Source organism: Chinchilla lanigera, unplaced genomic scaffold (assembly GCF_000276665.1).
Source record: "Chinchilla lanigera isolate Chin_1 unplaced genomic scaffold, ChiLan1.0 scaffold00080, whole genome shotgun sequence".
NCBI lineage: Eukaryota > Metazoa > Chordata > Mammalia > Rodentia > Chinchillidae > Chinchilla > Chinchilla lanigera.
Genome location: NW_004955481.1, coordinates 2148040 through 2160138, shown reverse-complemented (window position 1 = coordinate 2160138; position 12099 = coordinate 2148040). Strand labels below are relative to the sequence as shown.

Here is a 12099-nt window from a genome sequence, read left to right as displayed (position 1 = left end):
AAAAGAAAAGAAAAGAAAAAACAAGTGTCTACAAGCAGCCTGGTGAAGTATTTGGGCTGAAGTAAGACCTGGTTATCCCAGCTCTATCATTTACCACTGTGTAACTTTGGACAAGTTGCATAATGTCTGTGAGCTTTTTTGAGTTCCCTCACCTACTAGATTGTTGTGAGAATTAAATGACATTATGAATGAACAGTAAGTAGAATTGTGTGTATATCAACCTGCACAGGATCGGTCAGAACACAGATTTCTTGGGCAGATTACAGCCCAAACCTTAAGTCAGTTGGATGGCAGACAGCAAGGATCAACCCTCTGAAGCAATAATTGTACAGAATCACTGCTAACTATATTTTGCATACTTAAAAAAATAGTAGAGGCATTGTCAATTTTCATTACTTTCCAATACTTTAAATCATTTTTATGTGATTAAGCTGATTAAGATTTAAAATAATAAGTCTACTTGATTTCTGCTAATATTTCTTTTAACTGAACCAGTAGAGTTAGAACCGGCTAAAATATTGAAGCAGATCAGACCTTTGCACATGTATCCCAAATGTGAACGTGTACCATCTTGGCCAGTGGTTATTAATAATGTCAGATAATGCACATACAAGCTGATGAGCATGAACTTGCAGACATACAAGCTTACTTGCGGGAACTTGCAGAGATCCCACATCCCATGGTCTGTCTTGCTTCAGAGTTGCCTGTAACCAGTGACAGAGGACATCACCACCTCCGTTTATGGTCGTCTTCTGTGAGTCAAGAACTGTTCAGATAATTATTTATAAACTGTTCTGGGATTTTTGAAATATACAGTGCTGCCAGCTTGGAAAGCAACAGTCATTTCTGGGGAGAGCTTCATGTTGACTGGAGGTGGGGGCACTGGAGCCCGCCCAGTTCACATGTTTACCAGAGCATTCTGCTCTACGCCTTGCTGGAGAGCTGGGGGTAAGAAGGTGAAGTATAGCCTTAACAGCACCTGTCATGTTTGACCTCACCCTATGAGCTCACTGAAAATCACCTAGGTGCTCATTTTGTGTGGAAGGGTCAGATCTTTAAAATTAGATGGAAAAAAAGCCTCTCTAATAAGGTAAAAGGTAATGAGGAAAACATTACACATAACCAAAACATTTGAATATAAAGACAATTTGCTTTCTACTATTTCTCCATTGTCTTTCTTTTTTCTCCAGTAAATTTTCCTTTTCTTGCTGGGTACAGTGCCACACACTCTGTAGTGCCAGCTACCTGTGAGGCGGAGGTGGGGGGATTGCTTGAGCCTAGGATTTGGAGAACAGCCTGAACAACATAGTGAGACCCCATTAAAAAAAAGTTTTTCCTGGAGCCTGGTTATAAAGGCTTGTATTAGCTTCTTCGTATGCTGGGCCTTGTTTTCTTTTTCCTTTCTTTCTTTTTTCTTTCCTTCCTTCCTTCCTTCCTTCCTTCCCTCCTTCCTTCCTTCCTTCCTTCCTTCCTTCCTTCCTTCCTTCCCTCTCTCTTTCTCTCGCTCTGTCTCTGTCTCTGTCTCTGTCCCTGTCTCTGTCTTTCTCTTTTTTTGTGGTACTGAAGATTGAGCCCATGTTAGGCAAGCCCTTACTACTAAAATACGTTCCCTGCCCTTTTTTTGTATTTTTTTAAATTTTGAGAGAGGCCCTTGCTAAATTGCCCAGGCTGGCCTCGAATGTGATCTTTCTGCCTCAACCTCCTGAGCAACTGATGTTACAGCCATGTGCTACTGTACTCAACTCAGCCTTGTTTTCTTATCTATAAAGTGAAGATGAAGGTACCTTCCTGCTTTTCTAAGGTTTTGTGCTCACTCATACCTAAAGTTTTTAGATCTAAACATTTGCGGATTTGAAGAAATATTAGGACAAAACAGTTCTAGCTTCCCAGGGCTGGGGAATCATCCACATACAATAGGATTCTTTTAAACAAGTTCTCTCAGTATTGAATTTTTCCCAAGAGCTCTATAAAAATAGTGTTTTCTTGCCAGAAACATCAAGACCCAAGAACCACCAACCTCCTTCTATGAGCAGAGCTTTTGGTCTGTGTTTGGCTTGGGGATCTGTTTAGCAGACAGTGCAGCCTGCTCTGAGAGGCTGACTCAGCAGTTCTCCAACACAACCCCACTCTTATCAGGATCCAGGTGCCCATTCCCTGCCAGCAGGGCAGGCTCGGAGCCCATGCTGCCCCTATCCCCCTTCATACCACAAGGGGCTTCCTTCTATTTTCCAGAGTGTGTTCTCTAATTCTAAGGGTGTCAGAGCATGAGTTTATTTTTGTTCATGGCCAGAGATTTATCAGTCCCCTTGTGGCATCTGTCTCTCGTGAGCTTCTCACCCACATAGCCCCTGTGCCTTGTCCTGCCCTGTTGCCCTTGTTGCCGTATTACCCTCTGATCTGCTCCTAGTGTTTGCTAGAGATCCTTTTTCCTTTCCCATTATTGAAATTCCATCAAACCCTCATGGTTTTAGAAGTATGAGATTTTTTTCTATATTCACACTTTCTGTTGTTGTTTTTACTGTACTGAGTGTTAACACTCAGAACCCTCATAGTGAGCTATACCCTGGTCTTTTAAAAAATTTTTTTTATTTTCTGAAACAAGGTCTCACTAAATTGCCCATGCTGGTCTTGAACTTGCAATCCTCTTGCCTCAGCCTCTCAGGGTGCTGGGATTATAGGCATGCACAGCAGCACCTCACTCTGTATAGCTTTTAAAAATGTTACCAGGCGTGGTGGTACGTGCCTATAATCCCAGCACTTGGGAGGCTAAGGCAGAAGGATTGTCATAAGTCCCAGGCCAGTTTTTACTGGAGAAAAATTTGAATATATTCAAAAGCAGAGAAAACAGTATCGTAAACCACATGTACCCCTCACCCAGCTTTACTAATCATGTTTCATCTGAATCTATTCCCCCAACCCCAAAGTCTTTTGAAGCAAATCTCACGTGTCATATAATTTCTTTTTTTTTTTTTTGGTTGGTGTGTGTGTGTGTGTGTGTGTATGTTTTGAGACAGGGTCTCACTATATAGTTCAGGCTGACCTTGAACTCACTATGTAGCCCAGGCTAGCCTTGAACTCAAGAACTCTAGAATGCTGGGATTACAGGCATGCACCACCACACTCAGCTTTTCCTTTCTTAAAGAATTCCAGATCTGCTTGAGAGGAGGTATAAATTAATCCTCTTCCAGGTCTCATTGCATTTAGCCCAGCTACCTCTCTGATCTCCCAGGCTTTATCTCCTTAGAAGTAGATGTCCCTCCCCTGTTGTCCCACAGTCCCACTGGTAGAACAGTTGACAGAATAAAATCCACATTCATCTATGTAGTGAGGGTCTGGTTATAAGACAGCAACTTAGGTGGGAAAGGAAGGCTCTTGGAAGGATGATGGAGACCCAAAGGAAAAGGAAAAGTGCCCAAGTTCTACTCCATCAAGTCGAAGGTGGGGCTGCTTGTTGTCATTTATGATGAGCCACTCTGTTACAGAATGGGTAAGAGAAATTCCTCAAAGCAAGGGGGGCCAATTGCTGTGATACCAATCAGTGACCTGATTTCCACTCCACCCTTTTCCTTGTCCAGTAACAGGTGGTAGGTTCCGCTGAGAAGGGTCTAAAGCCTGTTCCTGCCTTATCTCTATTTCAGATGCAGTGGCAGAATGTGGAGCACGTTGGTGACCAGAGCCCCTATGTCACCTCTGTCATTCTTCACATTAAGCAGAATGTCCCCATCATCCGCGACAACCTGGCTTCCACACGGAAATACTTTACTCAGTTCTGTATTAAATTTGCAAAGTAAGTTCTGGAACATTCTCATCACTGAGTTGCTTTTAGTTTTTAAGTAGACTTTATGTTTTAGAGCTGTTTTAGTTTCACATAAGTGAGCAAAAGGTGTAGGGAATTCCTGTGTACTTCTTGCCCCCATTTGCACAGACCCCTCCAGTATTAACATCCCCACCAGAGATGTACATTTGTTGCAGTTGATGAACCCAAGCACATATTAGCACCCAAAGTCTGCAGTTCACTGTTGATGTTGTATATTCTGTGAGTCTGGACAAATCTATAATAACATGTATTTATGGTATCATGCTCAGTGGTGGTTTTGTTCTGTTTTTTATTAGTACATATTAATTTTACAAAATATTGGGTTTCAGTGTGGTATTTTCACGCATGCATTAACATTTTCACCCTATTCATCCCACTACCCTTCCCCACATTCCCTTTTTCCCTCCCCTTATTCCCTTCCTCTTATCTAATAATAGTCTCTCTTTTACTTTTATGTCTTTCTTTTTTTTTTTTTTTTTTTTCTTAAACATCCCACATATTAGGGAAGAAGTATGATACTTGTCTCTCTGAGGCTGGAGAATTTTGCTTACCATGGTGATTTGTAGTTCTCTCCATTTTTCTGCAAATAACAATTTTGATTTTTATGGCTAAATGATATTCCATAGACCCCATTTTATCCACCCGTCTATTGGTGAGCACCTCAGCTGGTTGCATATCTTGGCTGTTGTGAGTTGTGCCACAATAAACATGGGTGTTCAGTACGCTATAATATGCTGACTTTAATTCCTTTGGGTACATACCAAGGAGCTGTACAGCAGAGTCATGTGGTAGCTCTAGTTTTTTGAGGAACTTGCATACTGATTTCCATAGTGGCTGTACTAATTTACATTCCCATCAGCAGTGGAGAAGCGCCCCCCGCCCAATCCTTACCAACATTTATTGTTTTGGGGTTTTTTTTTTTTTGTATTCTTGATGACAGCCATTCTGACTGGGATGACATAGAAGCTTAGTGTAGTTTTGATTTACATTTCCCTAATGGTTAAAGAGTCAACAGAGTTATTTTATTTTATTTTTCAGTAGCATTATTTTAATGCCGTATTCACCACCCACCATGCTCACAATGTAAGGATGTCTATCATCCAGCTGGGGCTCATTCTGGTGCCTGTAGGGAAACTAATACTAACCTGACCCCAAAAGGACCATAATAATAAAACCAAATCCGCTACTTAAGGTCATATATACAGTAATAGCAGTGTAATCCTAGGCTGCATCAAGGCTAAGCAAAATAAGTCAGTTATTTGGAAGTATATGGATTAACAACCCCTTGCCCAGGTTTGGATAATTAAAATTATTTTTCAGAGAATTCGTGTTTGTATTTTGTCTCTGACTAGATTATAAACTTTTTAAGGATAGGAGTCATCAGCTTATGGCTCTTTCCTTTTCCTTCTTCTCCATAAGATTTATTAATATAGCTCCTAGAGTCTGTCCACTTGTAGATATCCCTGAGTCCAGAGAAGGTACTAGGAATTGGGAAGAGCCTGTCAGAGAGCTTCATTGCCAAGGTAGATGGAACAAACATTGAACTACATGACTTCTGTCATACCCTCGTGTGTGGCCATTTCTGGCTTGAGTTTTGGAACAAGGAAATAGTTTGGTCCTTTGCCAATCAGCATCTGGCGATAGCACTGTTTCCGGTGAGACCAGGCAGTGTAGAGGGCCAGTGCTACTCCTGACCAATTATCAAACAAGTATTTTGGCAAACGTCTAAGGGAAGGGCTTCGAGAAAGTCAGCTGTGTCCAAGCTACTGTATTTGGGTTATTCTCATCCAGGTCCCAAAGGGTGATTCAGGGCTCCAAGTTTCTGTCTTCTCCAAATCTCTCCCAGTTTGTATTCAAGTAGGATTTTCTTTCTCTGACACAAATAAATCCCTAAGGAGCAACCATAACAGACTGGCCTGTAGAATTAGCTTTAGTTTCTACCTTGTCAAGAAAACATAGAGTGGACTCTCCAGGGAGGCGTTAATGTTTGCAGTATGGCAGATGGACCAGGAGTTGACATTCCCTTCACTCTCTGAGTGCTCATTAATGTACATAGAAAGCATTGCTGATAAATCACATTGTGACACTCACTAAAACTGCTGGTAGAAATGTCTCTGTAAAAATTTACTGTGACTAAAAATCTCCATTGTGGTCACCCAAAGGTCTGATTGAGCTCACTTTCGAGTAAATAAGGAGGCCATTGCTTAGCTCGTCTGAGCATCAGCCTCGCATTCTCTCAGAGCCCTTTAATTTTATTACGAAGCTCAGGTTCAGTGAACTGGGAATAGGATGCCCACTTACACATCTGGAAAAATTCAGTCTGTGATCTAGAAAATATTTCTGTGTTAGTCTATGGTACCCTTTCATTCTTGTAAAACCTCAGCCTCCCTGCAATAACTTGAGAGGTGGAGGTTGTGAGAAGGCCCTTCCCCAACCAAGGGCAACAGCCACTACCACGCCGATGGCCAGAGAAGCCGATGGTATTTATCCACCACGTTGCTGGGACCTGTCCCCCAAAGACCAGACTCTGGTCCCTGTGGTTCCTTGGCCTACCCCATGTAGACTAGTGCACAGAGCCAGTTCAAGAGCACAACCACAGCTTACTGTAGTGTGAAATACTTTGGACTACAAACTGTGTATATAGTTGCAATTAATTATTAATTCAGCCTCACATACTTATTTGGCTCTGGTTTGCAGCCTTGAGGATTCCCTTTGAAATGGTCCCTTGTTCACCCTGCCTGTCAATCAGCAGGCCTGCCCATAGATCTGATCTCTGGACTTTAAATTCCTTTCCTCTAACCTCTCCTACCCCACCTATGCAAATCCACCCATGGCTCCTTGCCTCCATTTGATGTCTGCAGGGACAATAGCCTTCCCTGTTTAGACATCAAGGTTGCACCGTGGCTGGAACTCCAGTTTGACTGTAAGCAACTTCCCTCATCCACTAAGCTGACTCACTTCTATTCAGTAATGGAGACTGAAGGACAAATCTCTTACTAGTGATTGGGAGGGTAAAATGGGAAGTCGCAGGTAAATTTGCTGCTAAAGTGCTGGTGCCAGTCTGACAGTCAAAAAGTGGTAGCTGCTACCATTATTAAAATATTAACTATTTATTCAACATGCATTCATGTCAGCACCTCCTACCCAGGGTTAAATGATTTGCTTAACAGACCCAGACCCAAATGGGTTAGATGTGAGAGGCCTGAGGACTCCCTGAGGATATGGTGAAAGTGACTGAGGAAAACTCCTTAGAAGAGATATCTGAGCAGGGTCAGAAAGATGCATGAGTACTGACTCCCAAGCCCCTAGGAAAGGGTAATCCAGGCAGAACAGTGGAAGCAAAGGTGTGGAGGCGTTAGCAGCCTATAGAACTCTTGTTTTTTTGTTTGATTGTTTGTTTGTTTGTTTAAAATGGGGGTCTCATCTTGCCCAGCCAGTTCTCAAACTCCTGCCTCAGCCTCCCAAGTAGCTGGGACTATAGGCATGTGCCACCATGCCCAGCTCCAGAACTACAGCACCTCCAGAATCATGGAATCTGCAAGCAGCTCAACAAGATTGAAGCATAGAACGCCAGGGCTTATCACTGCCAAGTCTGAAGACAGAGAATCCATAATGAAGGAAATGACCAGGTGTGGGGCCTCTACTCCCAGCTAGTCAGGAGGCTGGGGCAGGAAAATCACTTGAGCCTAGGAGTTTAGGTCTAGCCTGGGCAACACAGCAAGACCTTGTCTTGCAGGACTGGGAAATGAGTTCAAGGAAGATCTTCTTTGTAGAGTTCTAAGAGTTTTAATCAGGGGAGGAATTTGGTCATGTGTGCATTTGAAATAAATGCATTTGGCTGCAGGTGGTTAGAAAGATTAATAAGGCTAAAGGTGGGATAGTTGGAAAGGATGGTCAGAAGGGCAGATAAGGAGTTGCGAGGAAGACTTGGTAACTGAGTGGATGTTGGGGTTGAGGTGAGGAGCAGTCTCAGGCAACTGCCAGTTCCTGGCTTGGTGACTGAGAAGATGAGATCCAGTACCCTGAGCCTGGAGGCCAGGACAGGGCTGAGTCTGGGCTGGGCTAGATCTGAGGTGCAGGTGGCCATTCCATGCAGATGTCCTGTAAGTCGTTCTCTATTAGAATGAGCACAAGTGTACAAAAAAAGATGAAGAGATTGGAAAAAAAGAAGGCTCAAGCCCAGGCGCAGCATTAGAAGTAAGGCAGCCTTTTTCTAAACCTACAAATGCAGCGCTCTCCCTCCTTCCTCCGCAGGCCTGGAGCCCTGTGACACCTCCTGGTCAGGTCACTCTGGGTCTTGCCTTGGTTACAGGCACATCTAGTTTCCACAGCTTCAGTTCCACGTCAGGACAGCCTGGCTTTCTAAAGAGCTCTCGTAGCCTATTGTTATTTCACTCTCCCTTCCCCCAAACCAGTATTGTCAGCCCAGCTAGTACAGGTTGACTCAGTCTTCAGCAGATTTTTTTAGATTTTCTGATGTGAGAAACTGAAAGGGTAAATAAAGACCAAAATGTGTAATAGATGTTGTGAAATAGGAAATGTTCAAAAGGGAGAACAAGGGAGCAGGGAGGAGGAAAGGAAGGAAGACAAAAGGAAAAAAAGAGGATAGAAGGAAAAAATCTTATCTGCCCTTCTGATTTTTTAGATTTTTTACTATTTTCAAAGTAGTTTGAAATGTATTTTATTTCCAGATCTGACAGTTATTCCTATAGCAATTATTTCCGATTTCTGCATTTAAGGCCCCATAACTACTTTGTGTATATTTCATTCTTTCATCTGTTAAGATTTTTTCAGCTACTAATAATAGAAGCCTTGACTCAAACCAACTTAAATGGCAGGTAGTTTTTTTTTTTTTATTTCATATAACTGCAAGTCCAGAGGTAAGACAGATCTGAGAGTGGGTGATTTGGGAGTTTAGTGATATCATTGAGACCTAAGCTGTTTATTCTGCTGTCTTGGAGATCCTTAAACTGGTAATAGGATGGCACCTAGAGAGGTTATATCCAAATGCACCAAGGTCCTAAGGAAGAAGAGGGGCTCTCACCTACCCTTGCAGTGAAGTCCTTCCCTCCAGCGATTGGGCCAGCTTAGATCATGTGTCTCTCTCAAGACCAATGACGGTGACCTAGGAAATGCCATGCTCAGCCTGACTGAGGCTGGTTAAAATTCACCAGTGTAATTTAGGGTGGGGTCAACTTTTCCCCAGCATCCTAAGGCCATGTCTAGGGTATCTGAACAAACAAAGCCAGGGCTATGGTTTGAAAGAAAAAGAAGTAAATAGATGCTGGTAGGTGGCAGCAATGTCTACCTCAATTCTATTTTCTTAGGGAAAGGAATGGTACCTTTTGTTTTTAAATTAATTTTATTAATACATTTTAGATACACATAATAACATTCATCATAGGGAATTTGTACCTGTACACTGTATCTCTTGATTCTTCTTTTTTCCCCAATCACTGCCCCTCTCTTCAACCTCTCTTCTCCACCTTATTTATAAAAGCTTTAGTTAGGCATGCTCGTGCAGTCGGGAGGCTAAGGCAGGAGGATTGCTCCAAGTTCGAGGCCATCCTGGGCTACAGAGTGAGGTCAAGCCAGCCTGAACTGCATAGTGAGATCCTGTGTCCAAAAAAAAGCTTTGTTTCCTTTTTTTCCTTCTATTCTCTTTTTTTCCTTTTCTCTTCCTTCCTCTCCTCCTCCCTGCTCCCTTGTTCTCCCTTTTGAACATTTCCTAGTTCACAATATCTATTACACATTTTGGTCTTTATTTACCCTTTCAGTTTCTCACATCAGAAAAACAATGTGATATTTAAACGTGTGTCTGATTTATTTCACTTAAGAGTATGGTCTCCAGGTGCGTCCATTTACCTAGAAATGTCTCAAATTTATCCTTTTTTATGGCAAAGTAGTACTCCATTGTATAAAATAAATCTTTATCAGTTCATCAGTTGATGGGCATTTGGGCTGTTTCTAAGATTTAGGTATTACACACTGTGCCACTATAGACATGAGTGTGCATATATTGCTGTAGTATGATGCTTTTAATTCTTTTGGGAAGATACCAAGAAGAGGAATAGTTGGATCAGATGGAATCTCTAGTTTTAGTTTTGTGAGGAATCTCCACACTGACTTCCACAGTAGTTTCACCAGCCTATACTCCCACCAACATTGGAAAAATGTTCCTTTTCCCCTACATCCCTGCCAGCAATTTTTTATTTTTTTTTTATTTTTTATTTTTTTGTCTTTTTGAGACAGGGTCTCGCTGTGCAGTTCAGGCTGGCCTTGAGCTCACTTTGTAGCCCAGGCTGGTCTCAGACTCGCAATGATCCTACTGCCTCAACCTCCCAAGTGCTGGGATTAGAGGCGTGCGCCACCACGCCTGGCCAGCATTTTTTATTGATTTCTTGATAATAGCCATTCTTTCTGGAGTGAGCTGGAATCTCAGTGTTGTTTTAATTTGCATCTTTTGGATGACCAGTGATGTTAAACATTTTTTCATATATTTGTTGCCATTTCTACTTCCTCATCTAAGAAGAATGTATTCATTTCATATAAATGGTACCTTTAAAAAAAAATCTGCAGTTCTTTTCCAGAGAATCAATAAGCCTATTTTTTTTTTTTATATCCACAGCTCTTTCATTCCAAAATTCATCACCCACCTCTTCAAGTGCAAGCCAATCAGTATGGTGGGAGCAGAACAGGTGAGATGGATTCATATTGGGCCTTTGCCTTATAGCTTTTGTCATGTCCTAGGGAAGATCTGGAGAAATAAAATGACTGATTTCCCCTGGTTGGAGACAGAATAGTGACCTGGTGAGTTTCTTGATTCATTCACCCATCTATTTATTTTTAAAATCTGTTAAGCATCTACTGAGTACCACACACAGTTCTAGGTTCGGGGTCCACACAGTCAGCAAGATGGAAAAAGTTTCTCCTTTGGAATGCTCACATTCTGATAGGAAGAGACAGATACTTTGCGAGTTAATAAATCCATTAGAGGGCCAGGAATATAGCTCAGCAGCATAAGTGCTTGCCTAGCTAAGCCTGAGGTCATGAGTTCGATACCTGATACAAACAAAAAAAAAAAATAGATCCATTAGAATATAATTTCAACTTTAGGTAAGTATGCTGAGACTATAATACAAATGTCTTAGACTGAGAGAGTAATGACTTTACATTAGATGGTCAGAAAAGGTTTCTTCAAGGGCTGGTGCTAGAGAGGACTAGAAGAAGAAGCAGAAAATATTTTGACTGTTTTAGATCCACACTGTTTTAGTGGCTGGGCCAGAGACCACTTAAGAATATAAGCAGTTTACCCCGGAGACACATTCCTGTAAGTCCGGCTACTTGAGAGGCTGAGGCAGGAGCATCGCAACATCCAGCCCAGCCTGGGCAATTTATTGAGATCCTGTCTCAAAATAAGAAATTAAAAGGGCCAAGGATAAAGCTCAGTGGAAGAGCAGCCAGGGTTTCAACCCTCAGTACTGGGGCGGCGGGTGTCTGGTGACTAAGGGACTCTGACCACCTCCCTGGAGAAGCTCCCCTGCCTGGCTCCTCTCTGCTCAACTTGTATGCTAAGCTTCATGAGGTCTGTGTTTAGTTTACACCCCCTCACTGCTGATGGACTGAGTTGGATGCTATAGCACAGTCACTTCTTTTCGGTTCCCACCTCTGAGACTATCTGTGAGATGAGCGATTTAAATTGAGGGAGCAGTTCAAGCTATTTTAAAAAGAAAACAAAAATAAAAAATAAAAAAAAGAAAAAGAAAACAATAATATGCCTTACCTAATTCTTTCAAAGCACCAGTTAAATGTAGACTATCAATATGCTAATCAAAGTGATTCATATATTCATTAAAATGAACGCTTTCTAGACCTCTACCTGTCAATGCTTAGAAAACGTAAAATTTTATAATTCAAAACATTTGCACAAATCCTGCCCTACCATCCTGTGAGCCCGGTTAGTGATATGTCCTCACACCAGCGCCTCAGTTGTGCTGGTCCCCTCATGCCCCAGTAAGATGGCAAGTTAGCATGTACCATACCACACTGTGCTCTCTAGTGATAACTCAAAGCCAGATGTGTAATGTCTGGGAATAGCAAGAGCTCTTGAATCTGGTAAGTAGCTTCATCCTTTCTGTTAGCAAGTGCTCTTCCTCGGTTATGAACTCTGAAATCACAAAGGTCGTAGGTGAATCTTGTGTCTACAACATAGCAGTTGCCTGTTCTTTAGCCTTGTTACTTAACCTCACAGCACTTGGGCTGTCCCATCTATGCAGTAAGGG

At 42.1% G+C, this 12099-nt stretch overlaps 1 protein-coding gene across 1 annotated transcript in view; it reads left to right on the top strand.

Annotated features, from left to right (window-relative positions):
• Positions 1-12099, top strand: part of Vps53 (vacuolar protein sorting 53 homolog (S. cerevisiae)) — a gene marked incomplete in the record, with an annotated part of 134397 nt that overhangs the window by 104927 nt on the left and 17371 nt on the right. The window contains 2 exon segments of the mRNA XM_013503465.1: positions 3639-3787; positions 10446-10515. Coding sequence (XP_013358919.1) covers positions 3639-3787; positions 10446-10515 — 219 coding nt within the window.